The sequence below is a fragment of the Myotis myotis genome, unplaced genomic scaffold (assembly GCF_014108235.1).
Source record: "Myotis myotis isolate mMyoMyo1 unplaced genomic scaffold, mMyoMyo1.p scaffold_m19_p_5, whole genome shotgun sequence".
Classification (NCBI taxonomy): Eukaryota; Metazoa; Chordata; class Mammalia; order Chiroptera; family Vespertilionidae; genus Myotis; species Myotis myotis.
In genome coordinates this window covers 95,982,622-96,003,817 of record NW_023416357.1, presented here as the reverse complement: position 1 = coordinate 96,003,817, position 21,196 = coordinate 95,982,622, and the positions used below count along the sequence as shown (strand labels likewise).

The 21,196-nt window shown below is 42.1% G+C and overlaps 1 protein-coding gene across 6 annotated transcripts in view; it reads left to right on the top strand.

Moving 5' to 3' along the window:
• Positions 1–12,110, top strand: part of CUNH16orf72 (chromosome unknown C16orf72 homolog) — a 35,785-nt gene extending 23,675 nt beyond the window's left edge. For 3 of the 6 annotated variants that reach the window (XM_036308707.1, XM_036308711.1, XM_036308705.1), the window contains one exon: positions 11,018–12,110. In XM_036308707.1, the coding sequence (XP_036164600.1) occupies positions 11,018–11,286 (269 nt within the window). In that variant the 3' untranslated portion in view covers positions 11,287–12,110. Of the gene's footprint in view, positions 1–4,058; positions 6,475–6,962; positions 7,096–10,795; positions 10,892–11,017 lie in introns of those variants that run through there. The other 3 variants (XR_004967475.1, XM_036308709.1, XM_036308706.1) reach the window with 3 other exon arrangements.
• The last annotated feature ends 9,086 nt before the right edge of the window (positions 12,111–21,196 follow it).

Here is a 21,196-nt window from a genome sequence, read left to right as displayed (position 1 = left end):
GTGACCTAACTATGTGTTGGTAAACTGGAATCATGTAATTCTCAAAATAGGATTTTCTTATTATGCTAAGCATGAACTTGATATGAAAATAATAGTCATGTGCTGCTTTTAACAATTTACCATGTAACCTAGATTCCTATAACCTGGACTTGTAACTTTGTTTTAGCTCCAGTGGGAGCTTTCTTTTCAAAGTATGATTAAATTCTAATTTTTTTCCCCTCATTCCTTCACTAATCATTTAAAATGGATGCAGAAACTTTAAAACTGATAAAGTTTATCTTGTATTAAGCAATTGAGACTTTTCTGTCTAATCATACTACTTGTTCTATTGCTTTTTGTCAATTGATATTCCTATAGCCCTTTTGAAAAAGTGTGTTTTTGTTGGGTGTATGCCCTTGGGCTATACAACTTCACTTTTAGTTCTGAAGCATGTTTAGATTGTCTGTACTTGTATAGGCCTGATTGTTCATGTGGCTTAGCTAAGGTTTTCTAAAGCATCTTCTAGTAGCTGTTATTGGTTTATTAAATAAAATTTGGGCTGTTTAAAATACACATTTTTTTTGGTTGTTAATCTTAATTTTTTTTTTTTTTGGACACTTGGAAAGTCTTTTTGGGGAAGATTAGTTAAATTTTGAAAAGAAATCTCACTGCTAAGAGTAGGTAATGTTGCACATTGTAAGTTTACTTCAGCTGTCAAACTAAACCCAAGTCAAACACCCAACAGAAAAAGATAAATTTTGTGGAAGTTACTGGGGAATTTTCAAATTGATATTTACGCTCATCTTTTTCATGGAGAATGGCAGGGTGTGCCTGTTCACTTCTGATGGAGTGACTCATGAGCCTTAGGTGTCTGTCCTTACGCGTTAAATCATACTGCCATGAAACCGCTACCTTAAGAGGAGCATTGGGGTGGGGTGGATTTCTTGAAGTTTGTGTGTGTGGTTTCAAATGATATCCTGAGTTGAATTACTGCAGTAGTTTAGTCTATCGCTGAAGGTCCAAATTTTGCAGTATAATTACTTTAGAACCTCCTGCATTATGAAACAAGTATGATGGTTATTATTTAAAGTATTTGGACATCTTTCAATAGTATGTTGTGAGGATTGAGGTTACAGACACAGCTTTCTTGAGTTTACAGACTTGGTGAAAAAATTTTAAAAATGCCAGTAATTTGGGAATAATTGAATTTTTAAGTTGATGGCAAAGCTTTAAGTGAAGAGGGCTACTTGAGTTTATTTTCTGGTGTTGGAGAAGTGAAATAAACATTAACAGCTTTGGATTTCAGTGGGTTTCAAAATATTGGATAGGACTCTGAAGCATCATTGTTTTTCAGAATTCAGTGAATGTTATGTGCCAGGCACCGTATTAAATTTATTAGCTAGAGTTGAAAAGATAGTTGAATGATGGTATGATTCTACTGTGCTATTCTAGAAAATGAGCCTGAGATGCTGCTTTCCCTCCTTTTATTTTTTTAATTAGCATGTGTGGGCTGGGAAAGGAGGAGTACAGTTCCTTTTGCAAATGTTAAGTTTGAGATGAAACTTAACAGGAGAAGCGGCTTTCCTTTTTAACATTTATTTTTAGTAAATCCGTGTGGGCTAGGGAAGGAGCCCAGTTCTTTTTGAAAATGTGAAGTTTGAGATGTCCAACAGGCAGTTAGAAAAATGGATAGGTCCTTGAGCTCAAGGGAAATGTCTGCTCCTGTGGCCACTGATTTGGAAACTGGGTAAGCGAATGGGTCAAGGCCAAACCAACCTGTGGGTCAGAAAGAGGCCCACACAGGCCACTGAGGAAGGAGCAGAGAGTTTGAGGCAGGAAGGAAGGGGAGCCCGCAAGAGACTATAAAAAGGAGAGGTGGGAAAACCAGGGAAGAAGCCCTCAGAAGGGAGGTTTGAGACCAGATAGGAGAGGGGCTCGGCTCGGCTCATCTCCCACTGGTCCAAATGACATGCCTATAATGTCTGGCTTCCCTTTGCTCCTTTCCTATTATTACTAACTAGTTAATTACAACGGTATCAGAGGCACTGGAAGAACCAGTGGGAAGCAGATGTTGGAAGGTAGGCCCAGGCCCAGCCATTGTAAGAACTGCAAATTCTCAGGTACAGGCAGTCACCATTCAGTCTTATGGGGGCAGAGGAAGGCAGAAAAGGAGAGTAATTTCAAAGAGATGGGGCCTAAGGCAGGCTAGACCCTAAAGTCACTTCACACTGAAATACTTTAGACTTTTAAGAGGGGGCAGTATAACAGTGAATAGGAATATGGAATCTACTTGAGTTTAAATCCCAGTTCTTGTTTTATTAGCTTTGTGATCTTGGGTGGCTCACTTAATCTTGGTGTTTCATCTACAAAATGGATATAATACAGGTGTCATAGGGTTATTTTGAGGATGAAATTGAAAAGTACTTAGTGTAGTGCTGAACACAGTAAGTACTCCAATATTTGTGCTTGTACTTGGAAAGGTGGTTAGAGCTTAAAAGGGACACGATTAGATTTCCTCTGGCCATCAGTGGGAAGGGCTGGATGTGTTGTCTACAGGGAGAGCAGTGAGGGGACAGGTTGGTTAGAGCAGTTTAGAAGAGAGGTGAGGGCTGCAGAAACATGCTTAGCATGTCGGAGGTGGTTGAGTCTGTGGGCTTGAAAGTGTTTACAGTATTTGTAGAGTGAAGACTGTCAAAGGGAATTTAATAGGTTTGATGTGGTAGGAGGCAGAGAATTCTTTTTCACCTTAATGTTCACATTTAATTCATATTTACAAACCATAAAATTAGAAAGAATGGGCCCCTATGAAACCAACCTCTTCTTATTCTTTGGAAACATTGATAATACTAGATCATGTTATATAAATTTAATCAAGCGACAGCAAAATCCCATGGTGATGCTAGAATAGCATAAGGGGAAATTCGTGAGAAGAAATACCTACTGCCAATGGTGTTCGGCTTTTAAATTCAGTGCTGTGGTTATGTTTTCTTGCCTCACGCCTTTTACAGGTTTATCCTGAACATTTAGGAGTGGAACATGTTTGCCTCCTTAACTGTTCAAGAGTAAGGAATTGAGTGTTCAGCAATGAGTGTTAGGTCTATTCTGGATTTAATAAAACTTACTGTGCAAGCAAAGCAGTAGGATTTTTTATGGTTCTCTTGCCCTTCCCCACTGGATTATAGATGATAATGAGTTAGGTTGTCTTAAGGGGGTATCTAACAAATAGAGTCCCGAACTTGAGTAATCAGGCAGCCCAAGTTGTCCAGGGCAGACTTGTTTTTTAAAATATGTTTTTATTGATTCAGAGAGGAAGGGAGAGAGAAATAGAAACATCAATGATGAGAATCAACTATCTGGCTGCCTCCTGCACACCCCCTACTGGGGATCGAGCTCGCAACCTGGGCATGTGCTCTGACTGGGAATAGAACCGTGAACTGGTTCATAGGTCAACGCTCAACCACTGAGCCATGTTGGCAGCCCAGGGCAGACTCATTTAGTACTTGATGTCCCAGCAAAATTTATAGCAGTGAGCCCCTTTTTTGGGTTTGATAGTGGGTGTTTTGGATGATAAATTATAAAGTCACCTTATCTAGAAGGGGATGTTGAAAGCTCACTTAGGCCTGGAATGATTGCTTGTTCCCCTTTGTGCATGTACACACACACCATCACCCTAGACGCACAGACACATCAGAGAGAGGGATCTGTTGGAATGGTGACTTTGAATAATTGAAATTATTTAAAACAAGCACCTTCTGTCTTCAGCTATAAATTGCATATACAGTACCTAGCTAAGAAAGAGGGAGGATTTCATGATCTGTTTGTACACCTAGCATGGTGCTTGCTACATATGCTTCCAATAGTTGGTACCTACCAATATTGTATTGGTAGTATTACCAATAAAACATCTCATGTGAAAGCCAGACAATTCCTCTTTCCAGAATAAAGCTTTGCTCTCTGGGGACCCCTTACAAAAAATGTCAGGCATCCTTTGACATTATGACAACATTGAAAGTAAAGTGGGTTGCTTTCAAGAGGGTTGAATAATTGAGCAACTCTAAAACCTTTTTTCTTCTTCCTAGGTCTTAGTGGTGCAATGGCTAGTATAAGCGTGCGTTCGAGTACCCCAGGCTCTCCTACACATGTAAGCAGTGGATCGAATGCTAGTCGAAGGAGAAATGGACTCCATGATGTCGATTTGAACACTTTCATATCAGAAGAAATGGCACTCCACTTGGACAATGGTGGAACTAGAAAGCGTACCTCAGCCCAGTGTGGCGATGTCATTACAGACTCACCAACCCATAAACGCAACAGAATGATCTAAACTGAAAACATTTTCACACCCACCATGCTGCTTGAAAGCCACTTGATCCTCAACATATACTATTATTGCAAAGGAAACATGAGGCCATCTTCCCTTGTTCACTGTTTCTAAGACAAGTGAATTCTATAGTGGTTGCCATAAAAGGAAGTTCTAGGTATTTACAGTAGATGCCTCTTGTAACCATGGCTTTCTTAAAACTATAATCCTAGCAGAGGACATCAGATATTGTGTAGTTAGCAAGATCATCATAGGCAAACATATATCCGTTCCAAGGCTAAAAGTGACCTTAACTGTATTTATTCTCAAAGGGAAAGGAAATATCAGATGTTTATTTGGTTATAGAATGCTTTTTCCCCCCTCCATTTCCTGCTGTGTTGAGTATTTTGCTTCAACAGTATTGCCAGGTTCCTAAAATTGTCTAAAACACGATTTGGCTTCCTCGTCAAATCTGCAGGCTTCCATTTTTGCACAGCAGCACTGTACCATGCACCTGATTTCTATATAGTAACAGTGTGCAACTTCTAATTCTTGGACTGTGCCCTGTTTTCAGTTTTCAAAGCAGTTGCTAATTCTGGTGATTGTGTGATGTAAAGAGGTGCTATGATGGTCATGCAATTAATACTTAATATTGAATCAATACACAGAACTTTATTGGATTCACTTTGTGTGTGTTAGTGCTCTAAAAGTAGCAATATTTTAATCGCCCCCAGATGAATGAACCCTTTAGGCTTAAACTCCAGTTTTAAGACAAGTACTGCTTCCCATGCAGGGTACTTATTCTTATGGTAAATGTAAACATGTAGACTGCACTCAAGGTGACCTAAAGTAGAGAGGTCATGAAATTTGAGAGTGGGCTTCCTTTTTGGTATAGTATTCATGAGAAGGGAGATGGATGGTGGGAGTGTAGGTATTCCAGCCTTTCTGTCCTGTTTTACATTTTTTATGAGTGCCCTACATTGTGCAGTTTCCATTGGAATGGGTGGCAGGTTAAAATAGGTCTTGATCTGCTTACAGTGTGATTACAACTTAAATAGCAAAACCCAACTCGAATCCCTCTCCTAAAAAGGGCAGTTTGGAATCTCATTCTGGAAAAGATGGAATCGCATGGAGGTTCTCTAGATGTTAGGTAGACCTAAATAAAAGTTCTCACTAGATTCCTCTTTTGAGTAAAATATAAGACCTCTTGTAGCTACAATGTTTTAGAGCATGTTTCATCTTCATTTTTAATATCTCGAACTGAATGATAGTCTTTTTTTAGATGAAGAACTGATGTCAGCCTGCCAGGTACTGTAATTTATTCTACCATATTATTATATAATATATATCAAGTAGGACAGTGAAAAAATGTTTCCTTGCAAATTTGTAGTTCAGTATCAGTTACTTCTTTTATCCTTAAAAGACCATTGCAAATCCAATGTAAGGGTTTTTCCAGTAATTTACTCACAGCACTTTGTTAAAGTCTGCAATTTCTTCAGCCATTTAATATCTTTATGTGAAAAAACTTTGCTAAGTTAACCATAATATTCATCGACTGGGTGGGATGTAAACAGAATGTTAGAAATGTGTGAACTGGAGTTCTGTAATCATTATATATAAAACCTTTTATTTAAAAAAAAAGTCAATTCCATGCTAAAACTAGGAATGAAAGATATTTCTAAATTTTGGCAAAAGTGGATTATTTTTGTTTTAATATTATAGCAGGAAGAATTATAGCAATCTCTCATTTTACCTGAAATGGACAAACCTCTGTAATATGAATACTTTCAAGCTGCCCTTGGGACTATACAAAGAAATGCAGTTGGAGATATCTGTGTTTTTCTGTCGTCGTAAATTTAGATTCTGGAGTTGGGGTTTGGTGGTGTGATAAGTTGCTCACATGTGGCCAGAACTCCTACTCCTAAAGGATTTTTTTTGAGATTGAGGAACGCATATTTAATCTCCCCTTTATGCCTTGGTTCTGTCTAGTTCCTCTTTCCAAGTTGAGTGACAATTTGGGGGCGGGGGGGTTGTTTTAGTTGGTGCTCTGACGCTTAATCTCAGTACCCTTTACTCTTGATTGTCAAATTTTGATAAAATATGTGCCATTTTCTTTGGTAAGAGAAAGCAGGTCTTATCTGCCAGAACACAATTTATATGCCTTATTGGCTCCATTAAACTTTTTGAAAACTTTAGCATTCGTTACTTTTTTCCATTGCATTTAATCACTTGTAACTCCCTCCGTTTCTATCCCCTTGCTTTCTCCTGTGCCACCTGAGCACAGACTAACCCCGAGACCTAGGTTAGAAAGGAAAATTATTTCTTAGCAAAAGTTAGTTCTGACTGCTAGATTTTTAAAGCCTTTCTTTGTACCATTTTAGATATAAAACGAATCATGGAAGATTGCATATATGTGTGGTACTTTTAAAATAATGATTTTTTTCTCTCCCCCCAGTCTCTTGAGAACATTGTAGGCTGAATTTTAAAACTTAACACTTTGCTTTTGGGGAACAGAATCTCTTTTCATCTTGAGATTATCAGATTCTTTTAGACATCATAGCTCATTAGTTCTGTTCCTTTCATCCTAACTTGGCATGAGTGGGTTGAAGTCATCCTTACACTGCAGTGTTCTGAGCATGGCTGAAGCATTAAAACCTTAATTATAATGTCTGGTATTTTATAGAGTGAAATTAATGGAAACATTTGGCTGAATCTGAAGACCTGCAGTCAAATTCTTCAATGTGGTTTACCCAACTGGAGTAGTGGTACACACCTTAAATCATTCAATGAATAAATATTTCAAAAAACCAAAAAACCATGGGGCTTGTCTGCAGTTTTGTTGTGTTCATCACATCTGAATAACTCTTTGTAATCAAATGAAGTCCAGGCTTTTAAAAAGGAACTAGCCTACATTTTTTCCCCTAAGGGCTGTTGGAACTCAATCAACTTGAGTAATTGCGGCTTTGGGTCTCCAGGTTTCCCTACAGCAGTGAAAGGTGGGCAAGCTCTCTGTATAGCAAGGGCATGGCCAAGGTCTGACGGTGAGGGTGAGCCAACCTGAGTGCAGTGAAGGTGCAAGATACCAAGAGGTGATTTGGAAATGGGACCTTTAGTTGGGGATATGGACAGCTCAGTTAATTTTAGAAAATGTATGAACAAATCCTTAAATTTTTGGCATGATTACTGCCTAGATTGTTTGAGGCATGTAGTGACTGTTAGTAAATCTCATTGCATTTTATTTCATACAACTGTCACTTTGTCTATTAGGTTGATTCGTTAGGGTGTCTAGTGATGAAGTTGGGAATCTTCAGAAATACATTCTGTCCTCTAGGAATGGAGTGACTTGGAAGGTCCCTCCAAACAAGGTAAAAAACAAACCCATGTTTGTTTACTTAATATTTTAATGTTTGTTCATCTTGACCTGAGGATATTTTTCCATTGATTTTTTAGGGAGAGTGGAAGAGAGAGGGAAAGACCAAGAGAAATCGATGTGAGAGAAACACATGGGTTGCCTCCTTCATGAGTTCCGACCAGGTCGCGGGCTGGGGAGGAGTATCCATCCAATCAAGGTACCTGCCCTTGACCGGAATCGAACCCGGGACCCTTTGGTCATCAGGCTGGTGCTCTATCCATTGACCCAAACTGGCTAGGGTAAAACCCATGTTTATTAAAGTTAAACTTAAGATTTATTATTACTATTTTTTAAAATATATTTTATTGGTTTTTACAGAGAGGAAGAGAGAGGGATAGAGAGTTAGAAACAGCAATGAGAGAAAAACATTGATCAGCTGCCTCCTGCACACCCCCCGCTGGAGATGTGCCCGCAACCAAGGCACATGCTCTTGACCAGAATGGAATCGGGGACCCTTCAGTACGCAGGACCGACGCTCCATCCACTGAGCCAAACCGGTCAGGGCTAAACTTAAGATTTATTAATTAAAGAAGATTATTCTGATCAGATGTTTATAGTGCCTGCTCTCCCCCACCCCTTTTGAAAGTTGTTAAAACTTCAACCAGTTCAGATGACCTTCCAGACTCCATATTAGAATGTTTCTGAGGTGTGTGATGTTTTAGTGGGGACAGTATTTTGGTTGATATTCCTTGTCTTGGACTAATGCATTTGACATGGTGAGATCCAGGGTTTTACTTCCTGTGATGGGACATGCATGTTTTCTTAAAGTTCAGCAGATAGCAGCCTGTGACATGAGAGAGTTTTCAGGATTCAACACAAACTTGTAGCCCTCAGCAAAACTCGGAAGTTTCATTGACGCTATTCCAAGTTTCTGATGTCCCCTCATTTTATTTATATTGAATTAATGATTTAAAGAAATCTAAAACTGCAAAAATTAAGCCACACACCTGGTTATAGTGTATGCATGTCTTTCTGCATGAAATATATGTGCAGATGTTTTATGACCTAACAGTACTTCATTGTATGGGTGGGCCTTAAGGGAATTACAGTTTAATTATTAGTATACTGCACAGCAGTGAATATTCTAGTTTTTTTTTTAAAAAAATACTTTTATTGATTTCAGAGAGGAAGGGAGGAGAGAGAGATAGAAACATCAATGATGAGAGAATCATTGGTCAGCTGCCTCTTGCACACCCCACACTGGGATTGAGCCTGCAACCTGGGCATGTGGCTTGACCGGAAATGGAACTGTGACCTGGATCATAGGTCCATGCTCAACCACTGAGCCACACTGGTCAGGCAATACTCTAGTTTCCTTAGATTTCTATAGGATATATTTCTGTAGGTAAAATTGCTGGTTTAAAGGAATTCAAATTTAAGACATTGATGAATCCTACCAAAGTACTTTCTGCAAGGAACAGTTAAACTGTTCCAAGTGTGCCTTTGTCCCCATGTCTTAGCCAAGATTGGCTAAGTATACTACTTGCAGGCAGAAGGGAGCTTATATTTTCATTTGCTTTTTGCCCCCTCATATGGAGAAAGAACCTTTGTTTGAAATTATGTGGATTTGAATGCTGACTTAATTATGTATGGGTACCTGGGCCTCCCTGCGCTCAATTGCATCATCTGTGAAATAGGTATAATCTAAAAAAAATGACATGAAGCTTGGTGATCTGGATTCCATGAATAATTTACATTTACTTTTGTAATCTGTCTTCCTTCAGTGGGCCCCTTGAGGACTGGAATGGCGGAACAAATTAACATGAATTTCTGTAAAAACAATGTTCGATGTTCGTATACAGGTCCTTTTATAACTTGTCTTCCTTCACCCTCCTCTCAGGTAAAATCTGACCAGTTTTGGAGAGTAATCTTCCAAATCACTTTCTATGTTTATAAGTATGATGTCAGTCATTCTGGTTAATGGGAATTTGGAAGCTACAGTCTTGAAAGTAGACTGATTTCACCTTGTTTTGGTGCAGTTTGAAACCAGTCCGGGGGGGGGGGGGGGGGGGTAGGTACCAAATACACATTGACATTTGTGTGCTGTGAAAGCTTGTCCATATGTCAGTAAGATACTATTTTTCAGACAGGTTGAATGCCTGCCAAGGAGATGCCACAGACCAGCAACTACAGGCAGCCTAACCTTAGTGCTCAATGCTCACGTAGGTCAGGGCGCCGTGTCTTGTGAACCAAAGTTGAGGTGTTTGGTGTGTGCTGCAAGGGCTTTGATGCAGCTCCCTGTTAGCACAACTGTACACGTTAGTAGTGAGGGCTGTGACATCACTTCTTTTAAGTCTGGTGGATATGTTGCTGAGCTGCTGGAAGTGTGGAGCTGCTGTGAGAGCTTCAAAAGTCCTAGTTTTTGCTATTTTAAATATATTTTTATTGATTTCAGAGAGGGAGAGAGAAACATCAATGATGAGAGAGAATCATTGATTGGCTGCCTCCTGCATGCCCCCTACTGGGGATTGTACCCACAACCCCGGACTCTTAAGTCCACAGACAGGCCAACGCTCTATTAACTGAGGCAAACCAGCTAGGACTCTCCCCATCTTTTTTCCCAAGGTGGTGTCGTAACCACAGTGGCAGTGTTGATTTCATGGCGCATCTAGAAATTGACTGCTGAGCAGTTTTGGTTTGTTGTTTGAGGGTTCCTAGGTTAACACACAGAACTGTTTGCTAACACTATTACATTCTGTATATTACGGCTTATTTCTTGCCCATCTCAGTGTTGCTTAAATATTTTGTACTGTGGTCCACAGAGATACCTCCCATCAAGACCTCATGTGCAGACGCACACATCCACCATAAGTAATACGAGTTGTAGAGAGCTGTTCTCTTACCCATATCTGGTGCACTGGATCCTAAGTCCTGCCATCCGCTTACCTCTGTTTACATTTAAAACATTACAGTATGCTATGCTGTATGTGAACTACTGCATTGCTTCCACAACCAGTTTGGAAACCTGGCTCTCTGGAAGGCAGCTCCCTGCCTTTTGTAGGTACTTGGACATTTCTTGAATGAGTGAGTAGATAAAAGGTGACTTGAAGAAATTTCCTAGGTTTTCATGAAGAGTCCCTATTTTTCCTCTTGGGCCCTAACAGTCTCAAGAGCAGGACTTTGGGGTCGGTGCGATGTAGGTGAGCCACTGCCTTGGATCTGTGTCGAGATGATGAAGCCCAGCTGATGGCTGGCACATGGTAAGCACTTACACGTTAGCCATTAAATGTGGTCACCTCACTGGCTGGCTGGATAAAATTTCCGTAGGCTGAGGGAAGCTCTCCTGGGATCCACGCTAGTCAGTTCCCATTTCTTTTCCCTTCCAGTTCTGTGGTTCTCAACCTGCCTGCACAGGATCAGCCGTGCTCAGAATGTGCTCAGACAACTAACTGGGACTCTGTCAGATGGGACCAGGCACCAGCCTTTTTCCAGCTCCTCCGGTAGAGAACCAGCATCCAAGGATCTCCAGGGCATTCTGCAGAGAATTCCAAGGGGAATGTTACTTTGGCTCTTTACAGGTTGTTCCTGGACAGATGGCCCATGGGTCTGGACTTCCTCGCCTAGCCCTGAGGCTGAGGGCAGCTGGGGCTGCTGAGGCCTGCACCTTTCCGAAACCTCATGCCACCTGCTCATCTACCTTTAGTTCCTCAGGCTTTGAGGAAGTCTGGACATGACCAGAGCCTGGGGCAGTGGGCAGGAGGAAGTTGACACCCACAAGGCCCCAGGGTGAGGTGAATCCTGGCTCACCAGGAGGGGCCTCTCTTCCTGGGGGGCTGTCCCCGAGGTAAAGGGTTATAATACAGATCCTGGACTCCCCATTTACACTAAATCCAAAGGTCTGGCGTGGGGACGGTATCTTAAAAAAAAAGCTAATTCAAGAAAATGGATCCTAAGTCCTACCATCCGCTTACCTCTGTTTACATTTAAAACATTACACTTCGGGGAAAATTGTACAGAAAGGGTCAAGGTGGAGTCTTCCTGAGCGGTCTCCTTGTGGATGTCATCGTGTGTGCAGGTGAGCCTGAGTTGTGTGGCCTGCCGCCATGAGGGAAGCAGGCCAATGCCAAGGTTGGTGACCACAGCAGGAAATAGGAAGAACCTTGTTCCTTGAGCATGCTGGCTCCACTTGGAATCCTGTTAATTAAAAGGAATTCCCCAAATCAGGGTGGGGTACACTCATCCACATCCCTACAGACTCCACATCTCCCTACCTTGTCAAGAATTACTTAGTGTACTTAACTACTTACATGGACCTATGTTTTCCTGAAACATACAAAAAAGGTCATGTACATTCTTCAACTGCACTTTTGTTTTCAGTTAAAGTTGGGTGGAGCTCTTCCCCTTACCAGCCTATACTGATCTGCATCTTTTACTATGTATGAATATTCATAAGCAAGGAATAAAGTTCCTGGGAGCTCATTCTGCTGTTGGGTAGGTACTGTTGTTTCCATTTACCCATTGACCAGATGCTTCAGTGCCTGGCTTTGTGGCCACCGATCTGTGTGGCGCTGGGCATGCCACGGACTCTTGTGGATCCCTCACTGCCGCTGTGCCTGGAAGTCCTAGAACCTTGTGATTACAAGGGCACCTGGCTCAAGGTGAGCACTGAATTCTTAATCCTGGCTACAAGGAAGTGGCTACAAAATAGTATTCTCTTCATTTTTCCACAGGGGTTGGAGGGATTGAAGTGGTTGGCAAATTGTCTTGAGGCTGGTAAGGGGTGACTCAGGTTGGAGGCTGTTCCCAAGTGAGAAGTGGGGGGAGGAAGAGGGAGGGAATGTGCTGATGTGCAGGGAATGTCACCAGGAATGGCCTTGGTGACATCCACCCCAGGGAAGGAACAGTCTGTTCCCTGCAGCTCACAGCCGCGTGCAACATGAGGACAGCAGGTGGGCTCCTGTGAAGCTGCCTGGGACCTGACATCCCAGTGAAATCCCGTTTTAAATGGACTCCTGACCGCTGAGGCCACCATGCAGTGGACTTCCGGCTGTGGAAGCCAGAGCAGTGGCATTCCTGGGCATGAGCAGTGGGCTCCTGTAGAATCACTGGCTAGTTTACCTCCTGGCACAGGCTCACAGCCCAGCTGTGGGGGAGGTTCCTTGAAGGCAGAGGGTGGAGCTAAAGAGGAAGGGGTGGGTTTTTCCCCAGCACCTAGGTGTGGAGCTGGTGCTGTCTGAGGCTGGGGAGGACCAGGGCCTGGCCTGTGTCTGCTGTCACCCCAGCTGGCATTCTCAGTGGGTGCCAGCAATGAGGATTTCCTTCCCTTGGGCATGGCAGGGTCTGGGGTCACCCCACTGAAACCTCGAAGCTTCTGGTTAACATTTACTCCAGCTGCAAGTTGTAGAAATATTGTGGAATTCTTTTGATTTACGTCTGCTCCTGGGATGCCCTTCTACCTACTTTTTAAAAAGGCTGTCACGTTTTTATCTGTTTTGGATGTTCCCCTCCTGCATTTTTATCTGCCCTTTGTTTTTCATTATGTCTTGTGATTTTATTTACTGGTGCACTTTTGTTTTAGTCAGCCTTTCCTGGAGTCAGTGTTCACTCTTTAACCTGTCTTTGTGCCTGTCACCAAGTAGGCATCCAGTAAATAGTTTTTGAAGGGATGAGGGGACCCCATTTTACAGGTTAGAAATAAAAGCTTAAGGGGGGTGGCCAAACCAGGATCTGAACCCAGATCTGTGGCTTCTAACTCAAGAGAATAGGAGAGTGGGGCAGGTAGGAACTAGGGCAAGCTACTTTAACCTGGGCCTCAGTTAGCTCATCTGCAAAGTAGGGATGACAAAAATAACTGCCTCATAGTGTTGTGAGCACATAAATCATTTAGCTGGCTTGAGTGTGTGCTCAGTAACCTCTTGTTTGGGGGTCTGGCCTTGCCAGTCACCAAAAGATGCCCATGTGACCTGCTTGACTGGTCAACTCAGATGAACTTGGATTGCATTTGAGACTTTCTCTAGTTGCTCGCTATTCAGTAATGCAAGCAGATGCTGAAATCTTGTTCCTCGGCTTAGAAATCAGTCATACACTCTATAAAGGCCTGACCCCCACAAAGGGCTGGTCCTTGGTTGGCCTTGCTAGTCTGCCTAAGGCTGGGAGCCACACATTCTCCTGTGGTGACTCACTTCCTGTTTGGGCCTGGAATTTGGAAGACAGAAATGTCAGAGTCAGCTTCCTGAAAATGGCTGGGCCTGCCCACCAGAATCTTAAAGGGACAGTTCTCCCTGGGCAGGGCTTGTCTGGAGGGGTCCCTGGTAAGGATTGGAGTGCTGATGAATGGTCCCAGAAATTCGGAGAAAGGGTGTGAACCCAGGAAGTCTGCTGCCAGATCCCACAGTCCTCTTACCCTAGGGAACACCTTTCCCCCCCATGCCCAACCCAGTTCCTAGGCCATTTTGGAAGGATCGACACTCTAATCTTGAACTTCTGCCTACTCTGGGCCTTCTGTTGCTTCTATCAAACTGGATAACAATACCCAAGGCTGATAGTGAAAACTCTATGAGGGTGATGTGGTGGTGGTGGGACACTGGGATGCTGATACATGACTAAAGCTGGCAGCCCTGAGACGACAGCTATTTGCAAAGTGCACATCGATTTAAGGACACTTAGAATGTGTTCAAAGACCCCATTGGCCCAGCCAGCACATTCTGTGGATGAGGTTGGCTTTGGCATCTCCTGGGTCAGAAAGCCTGGAAGAATGGGTGGATGCCTTTCCCGGCTCCTTCAGAACCAGCCTTGCAGCTTTTTGGGCTTCACCTTGCCCACCTCTAAAATGGGCCCCTTGCCAATCCTGGATTTGGGTCTCCTGGGTTGGGATATTCAGCAATCAGTGAACTGTAACTTGCAGATAATTACTCTCAGGGTTTCCAGTGTTTCTCAACCTTCTGGCCCTTTAAATACAGTTCCTCGTGTTGTGACCCAACCATAAAATTATTTTCGTTGCTACTTCATAACTGTAATGTTGCTACTGTTATGAATTGTAACGTAAATATCTGATATGCAGGATGGTCTTAGGCGACCCCTGTGAAAGGGTCGTTCGACCGCCAAAGGGGTTGCGACCACAGGTTGAGAACCACTGGTTAGACGCTGCTTCCCATCCTCAACATCCTCCATTCCCAGACTATCATGGGGTTCTGATGGTGCCTTGGGCCTGCCCATCAGGGCTTTGCCTCAGAAGTCCCTTCTTAGGTTGCCCTTGTGGCTATAATCCTTCTCTTAGCCTTTGGCAGGAGATGAAACTGTGGCTGTGGGCAGAACCAGCTCTGGTTTCCCTGCCAGACAAACAGGAAGTCCTCCAACTGTGCAGGAATTTATGTAATGTCCATTTCTCAACTCTCTCTCGAGTGCTTTGCATGCAAATCCCATTGCATGGTGATGGCAACCCCTAAGGCATGTATGTGCCTGTTTTGCCAGTGGATAAGCCATTGCTCAGAGAGGTTGAGTGACTTGTCTGGAAATGCCCCGCTGGAATTCAAAGGGATTTTGTGTCTTTAAAATCTGGACTCTCTTCTGTGCAACTTTCCTTCCCTGGAACTTGTGATCCAGTAGGAAGTATGGCATTCAGTACCAGATATGTTCAACTTGGCTCTTTATTCACTCCAGTTAAAGCACAGTTTCATGGTCTCAGCATAAAGAGAGAAAAGAGCTGCTTTGTCCGCTCACGCTTTTTCTTTAGTATAAAAATGGATTCTTGATTAAAGTGGCTGGTTTAGGACATTAGAGCACTATTTTAAAAAAGAACAACTCAGCAGGACTAAAAAAGTAGTGCTGACGTGTAATCTCTGGGCTTGGGCTGCTGGGTTTGAATCCTGGCTCCACCGCTCGAACTCAGCAAGTGTGTGCGACCCCAGCAAACCTGCTTAACCTTTCTGTGTCTCAGTATCCTCATCTGTAAGATGTGGATAATGATAGTTTCTATGTAAAGCTGTTATGAGGCCGAAATGAATTTAATTACTTTATAAAGGTAGAGTAGCATTTGCCATATGGAAAGCACTGTAAAAGTGTTTATTTAATGACAAGATAGGTAAATACCATGTGGAAGCATCCTTACCGGTAACAGACAAAGCTAATAGCCTTCTTTCTCCCCCGAGCCCCAGTCCTGGTTCTTTCACAGAGACAACCGCTGATATAATTTTGGGAATTTTCTTTCTTTTTCTTTTTTTTTAAATAAAGCTTTTATTTTTTTAATTTTTAAATTTCTTGGTTTTTAGAGAGAGATGAGGGGGGATGAAAGAGACAGAGAATGAGAGAGAGAAAGAGAAACAGAAACATTGACTTGTTGTTCCACTTATTTGTGCAGTCATTGGTGGATTCTTCCATGTGCTTTGGGGATTGAACCCTCAACCTTGGTGTCTCGGGACAAAGCCCTAACCAACTGAGCCACACCTCAGGGCTAATTTGGTAATTTTCTTTCTGGACCAAGAGTCAACAAACTACACAGCCCGAGGGCCAAATTCAGCCCACTGTCAGGTTTTGTAAATAAAGTTTTATTTACACGCACTTGTTTACATAGTGACAGAGACCTTATGGTTCACAAAGCTAAAATATTTGCTAACTGGGCCTTAACAGAAAGCATTTGCCGAAGTTGACTACCTTGGTTTACTTGGAGCAGGGGCATTGTTTTTTAAGAAAAAAACATGTCATGTAGGTTGTCTAAAAATAAAATGCACTTAAACAAAAAAAGGAATCACACTGTAGGCATTTGTTTAGCAGTTTGCTTTTCTTCATTTAACATTAAATCGAGAATTTCCTTCCTTCTCTGTACATGTGTGCCAGCCTGCTGCTAGGATTGTAGATTTGGCTTTACCCATAATTCATTAGCCGATCTCTGTGATGTTGTTTATGTGTCATCTATTGTAAAAAGTCGGGCAGTGAACATTTTTTTTGTTTTGTATATGTGTGAGGTTTCTAGGTACCAAGAAGTGGAAATTCTGCGTCAGTGCATCAATACATTTAAAAGTTTGATAGAGACTGTCCAGTTATCTTCCTAAAAGGCCAATTTATATATCCTCCAACAATGTCTGCAAGTGCCCATTTTTTCCCCCACACTTGAGCATTGGTTCTTTCCAAATTAACTTTTAGTTGAATTTATAGTTTTAGTAAAAGTCCAAAGGGATTTTTGGAAACGAGTCAGAAGTATCTAGGTTCAGCTGAAAGAATTCACAACTGAAAACAGCTAAGGAGATTTTGAAATAAAAGAAATTAAAACATAAAACAGCAATAATTAAAAGTTAGGCATTAGCACCAATGCTAAAACAGGATAGATACTCTAGAAAATACCCTGGTTTATGTAAGAACTTGGTATTCCATCAGAAAATAGAACAAAAACAGATCCAGAGACAAAGAAGCATTGATCAGACTGTCAAACCTCAGAGGGAAGGTAGGGGAGGGTGGGGGTAAGGGAACTTGTATGCATGCATATAAGCTTAACCAATGGACACAGACAACTGCGGGGTGTGTGTGTGTGTGTGTGTGTGTGTGTGAAGGCATGAGTGGGGGTGTGGGGGGACAATAGGGCAATAAGGACACATGTAATGCCTTAATCAATAAAAAAATTATAAAAAAAAATAGAGCAGAACAAGAGGGAAGGGATGGATTAGTCAACAAGTAGTAGGAAAATTGACTATTTGGGGGAAAATTGTTAGAGCACCACTTCATGTTCCCACATTAAAGGCTAAATGAAAAACAGATGATTAAACACTGGAGGAAAATATATGTGAATATTTAACTTTATAAGCATAAAGGTAATGGACAATATTTTTTAAAACAAAAGCTTGAGCCTTGGCTGGTGTGGATCAGTGGTTAGAGCGTTGGCCCATGCACCTAAGGGTCTTGGGTTCAATTTTCGATCAAGGGCAAGTACTGGGGTTTTAGGTTCGATCCCTGGTCCCTGTCTGGCCTCTGAGGGAGGCAACCAATTTCTCTCATCGATGTTTCTCTTTCCCTCCCTCCCTTTCTCTCTCCCAATCTCTCTAAAAAAACTCAATGGAAGAAATATCCTTGGGTGAGGATTAACAAAAAAATAAGATTAAAAAAATGTAAATCTTTAAAAAATAAAACAAAAGCTTGATTATGAGTATAAATTTATTTAATGTTATTTTTAAAATATATTTTTATTGATTTCAGAGAGGAAGAGAGAGGGAGAGAGAGATAGAAACATCAGTGATGAGGGAGCATCATCAATCAGCTGCCTCCTGCACGCCCTTCACTGGGGATCAAGCCCACAACCCAGGGGCATGTGACTTTGACTGAAATTGAACCCATGACCCTTCAGCCTGTAGACTGACACTCTGTCCACTGAACCAAACTGGCCAGGGCTATGGGGATAAAGTTAAACTTCACCAATATAAACAGAATTGAAAGAAAAAGAGTATGACAAATTTAATCATACATACACACATACACACATACTAGTACGTACACAGTTGGCGATATAAATATGTGAATAAGAAAGTAATATGTCACAAAGGATAAATAAATGATATTACAGGGAGATTTCAGAAATACAAATGACCAATCAATATATGAATAAAAGGTTCACCTTTGTGAAATTCAAATTTTCAGAAGAGAGACTGTTTTGCATGCAATTAGAAAAGATAAGTGGCCGAAACCGGTTTGGCTCAGTGGATAGAGCGTCGGCCTGCGGACGGAAGGGTCCCAGGTTCGATTCCGGTCAAGGGCATGTGCCTGGGTTTCGGGCACATCGCCAGTGGGAGATGTGCAGGAGGCGGCTGATCGATGTTTCTCTCCCATCGATGTTTCTAACTCTCTATCTCTCTCTCCCTTCCTCTCTAAAAAATCAATAAAATATATTTTAAAAAAAAGAAAAGAAAAGATAAGTGGATACCATTGTGCTGGGAGGTCTGAGATGGTGTAACTCCCTACATGCTGCTCTAAGAGAGCAAACTGTTACAGCATTTTGAAAAATAAGTTGGCCAAATATATCAAGATCTCTAAACAAGGCCCTAGCTTTTGATCATATAAAGTCCACTTCTAAACCTTAATGCCAGGAGGGGAATAATCAGAGTTTTGGAAGCTTATTTTTATGTAACAATATGAAATGTATTTGGAGTAGAAGAGAGAAATAATCTAAAAACCAAGAGTAACGGACTAGTCCAGTGATGGCGAACCTATGACACGTGTGTCAGAGGTGACACGCAAACTCTTTTTTTTGGTTGATTTTTCTTTGTTAAATGGCATTTAAATATATAAAATAAATATCAAAAATATAAATCTTGGTTTTACGATGGTTGCAAATATCAAAAAATTTCTATATGTGACACGGCACCAGAGTTAAGTTAGGGTTTTTCAAAATGCTGACACGCTGAGCTCAAAAGGCTCACCATCACTGGACTGGTCGATTCAACACACCAGTTTCATTAGGCAGAACATTTTGAAGCCCTATATAAAGGATGCTTTTGGAGAAAAGAAAAGAAATTGGGATCCTGACTGGTGTGGCACAGTGGTTGAGCTTTGACCTATGAACCAGCAGGTCATGGTTTGATTCCCAATCAGGGCATATCCCGGGGTTTTGGACTCCATCCCCAGTGCGGGGAGTGGGGGCGTGCAGGAGGCAGCCAATCAATGATTCTCTCATCATTGATGTTTCTATCTCCCTCTCCCTTCCTCTCTGAAATCAAAATGGGGAAATGCTCAGAATATAATGAGAAATATGGACAGCATGATTCTAATTTGGCTAGAAGAGTGCCAAGCAGCAAGTTTGCAATACATGTTAGCTACTATCATTGAGAATTTCAACCCCTCAAATGTCCATTCTTTCAGTCATGCATCACGCAGTTGACACATATGTATCTCCTCGTGTGAGCCAGTTGGGGCAGGATGTGGGGCTGGTGGCTCTGGGCTCCGTTTCTGGCAGGGCACTGCCATCTAGAGGCTTCTGGCCCACAGGGCAGCTGTCCTTTGCAGCCTGAGATGGGGAGCCCCCGGGGAGGGCTGCTTGTTTTCTGGAAGCCTCTGAAAACATCAACGCTAGAAATACCTTCAAGAAGCTTATGTCAAGGGACCTGTGGGGCAGTATCCCTTCGAGCGTGGTCTTGGAACCTGCATCACAGTCAGCTCGTGGGAGACTTAAAAATGAAGATCCAGGACCCAACCCAACCCGATTGAATCAGACCTTCTGGAGGGAGCAGGGTTGCTGAATAGCCGGAATTTTACCACGTTCCCCAGGGATTCTGAGGCGTGTTGACATTTGAGAGCCATCAACCCAGACCACTGATATTTATAATTTAAGGGTGGGGGTGGGGGTGGGGGCTTGGCACAGAGCCTTTGACCTTCTTCCTAGAAACATACACATAGGTACATTTTAGGAGGCTCCTTGACTGTATGCTATGACTTTTTTTTTTTTTTTTTTTTAAGAGCAGTCTTAGGATCACAGCAAAATTGGGGGGAAGATACAGATGTCCAGCCTCCCCCATTTCCAGCACCCTCCCCACCATAGTGGTACATTTGTTACAGTTGCTGAGCCTACAATGATATATCACCCAGAGTCCATAGTTTACGTTAGGGATCACTCGTGGTGGTGTATAAGAGTGGGTTTGGACAAATACCAGTGACATGTTTCCATCACTATGGTGTCAGACAGAGTATTTTTGCTGCCTTAAATGTCCTCTGTGCTCCACCTACTCATTCCTCCCTCTGCCACAATCCGTGGCAACCACTGATGTTTTTATTATTTCCAAACTTTTACCTTTTTCACAATGCCGGAGAGTTGGAATCAAGCAGTAGGTAGCCTTTTCAGACTGACCTCTTTCACTTAGTAACACGCAGTAAGGGTCCTCCATGTCTTCTCATGGCTTGATAATTCATTTCTTTTAAGCATTTTTTTTTTTGTTGTTGTTAATTCTCACCTGAGGGTATTTCCCTATTGATTTTTAGAGAGAGAGTGGAAGGGAGACAGAGCGAGAAACATCAATGTGAGAGAGACACATTGACTGGTTGCCCCCACTTGCACACAGACGTGGGGCCAGGGATTGAGCCTGAAACCGAGGGGGTACATGCCCTTCCTTAACCGGAACTGAACCTGGGACTCTTTGGTCCGAGGGCCGACTCTCTATCCACTGAGCCAAACCGACTCACTAGGGCAATAGCGCATTTCCTTTTAGTGTTGAGTAATCTCTCATCTGAATGTAACACAGCGTATGACTAAAGCTGTTGTAATCATCCAGGTGGAGGTTTTTGTGGGGACATAGTGTTCAGCTCCTCTGGGCAAATACCAAGGAGCCAGATTGCTGGATTATACGATAGGAGTACGTTTAGTTTTATAAGAAACTGCCAGACCATCTTCCAAAGTGGCTGCATCATGTGTATCTTCTTTGGTGAGGTGTCTATTATGGTCTTTGGCCCATTTTTTAAATCAGGTTGTTTGTTCCTTATTGTTGAGTTTTGAGAGTTCTTTGCATATTTTGGATAACAGTCCTTTATTGCATGTGTCATTTGCAAATATTTTCTCTCAGTCTGTGGCTTATCTGGTTTATCTTCTAATATTCTTG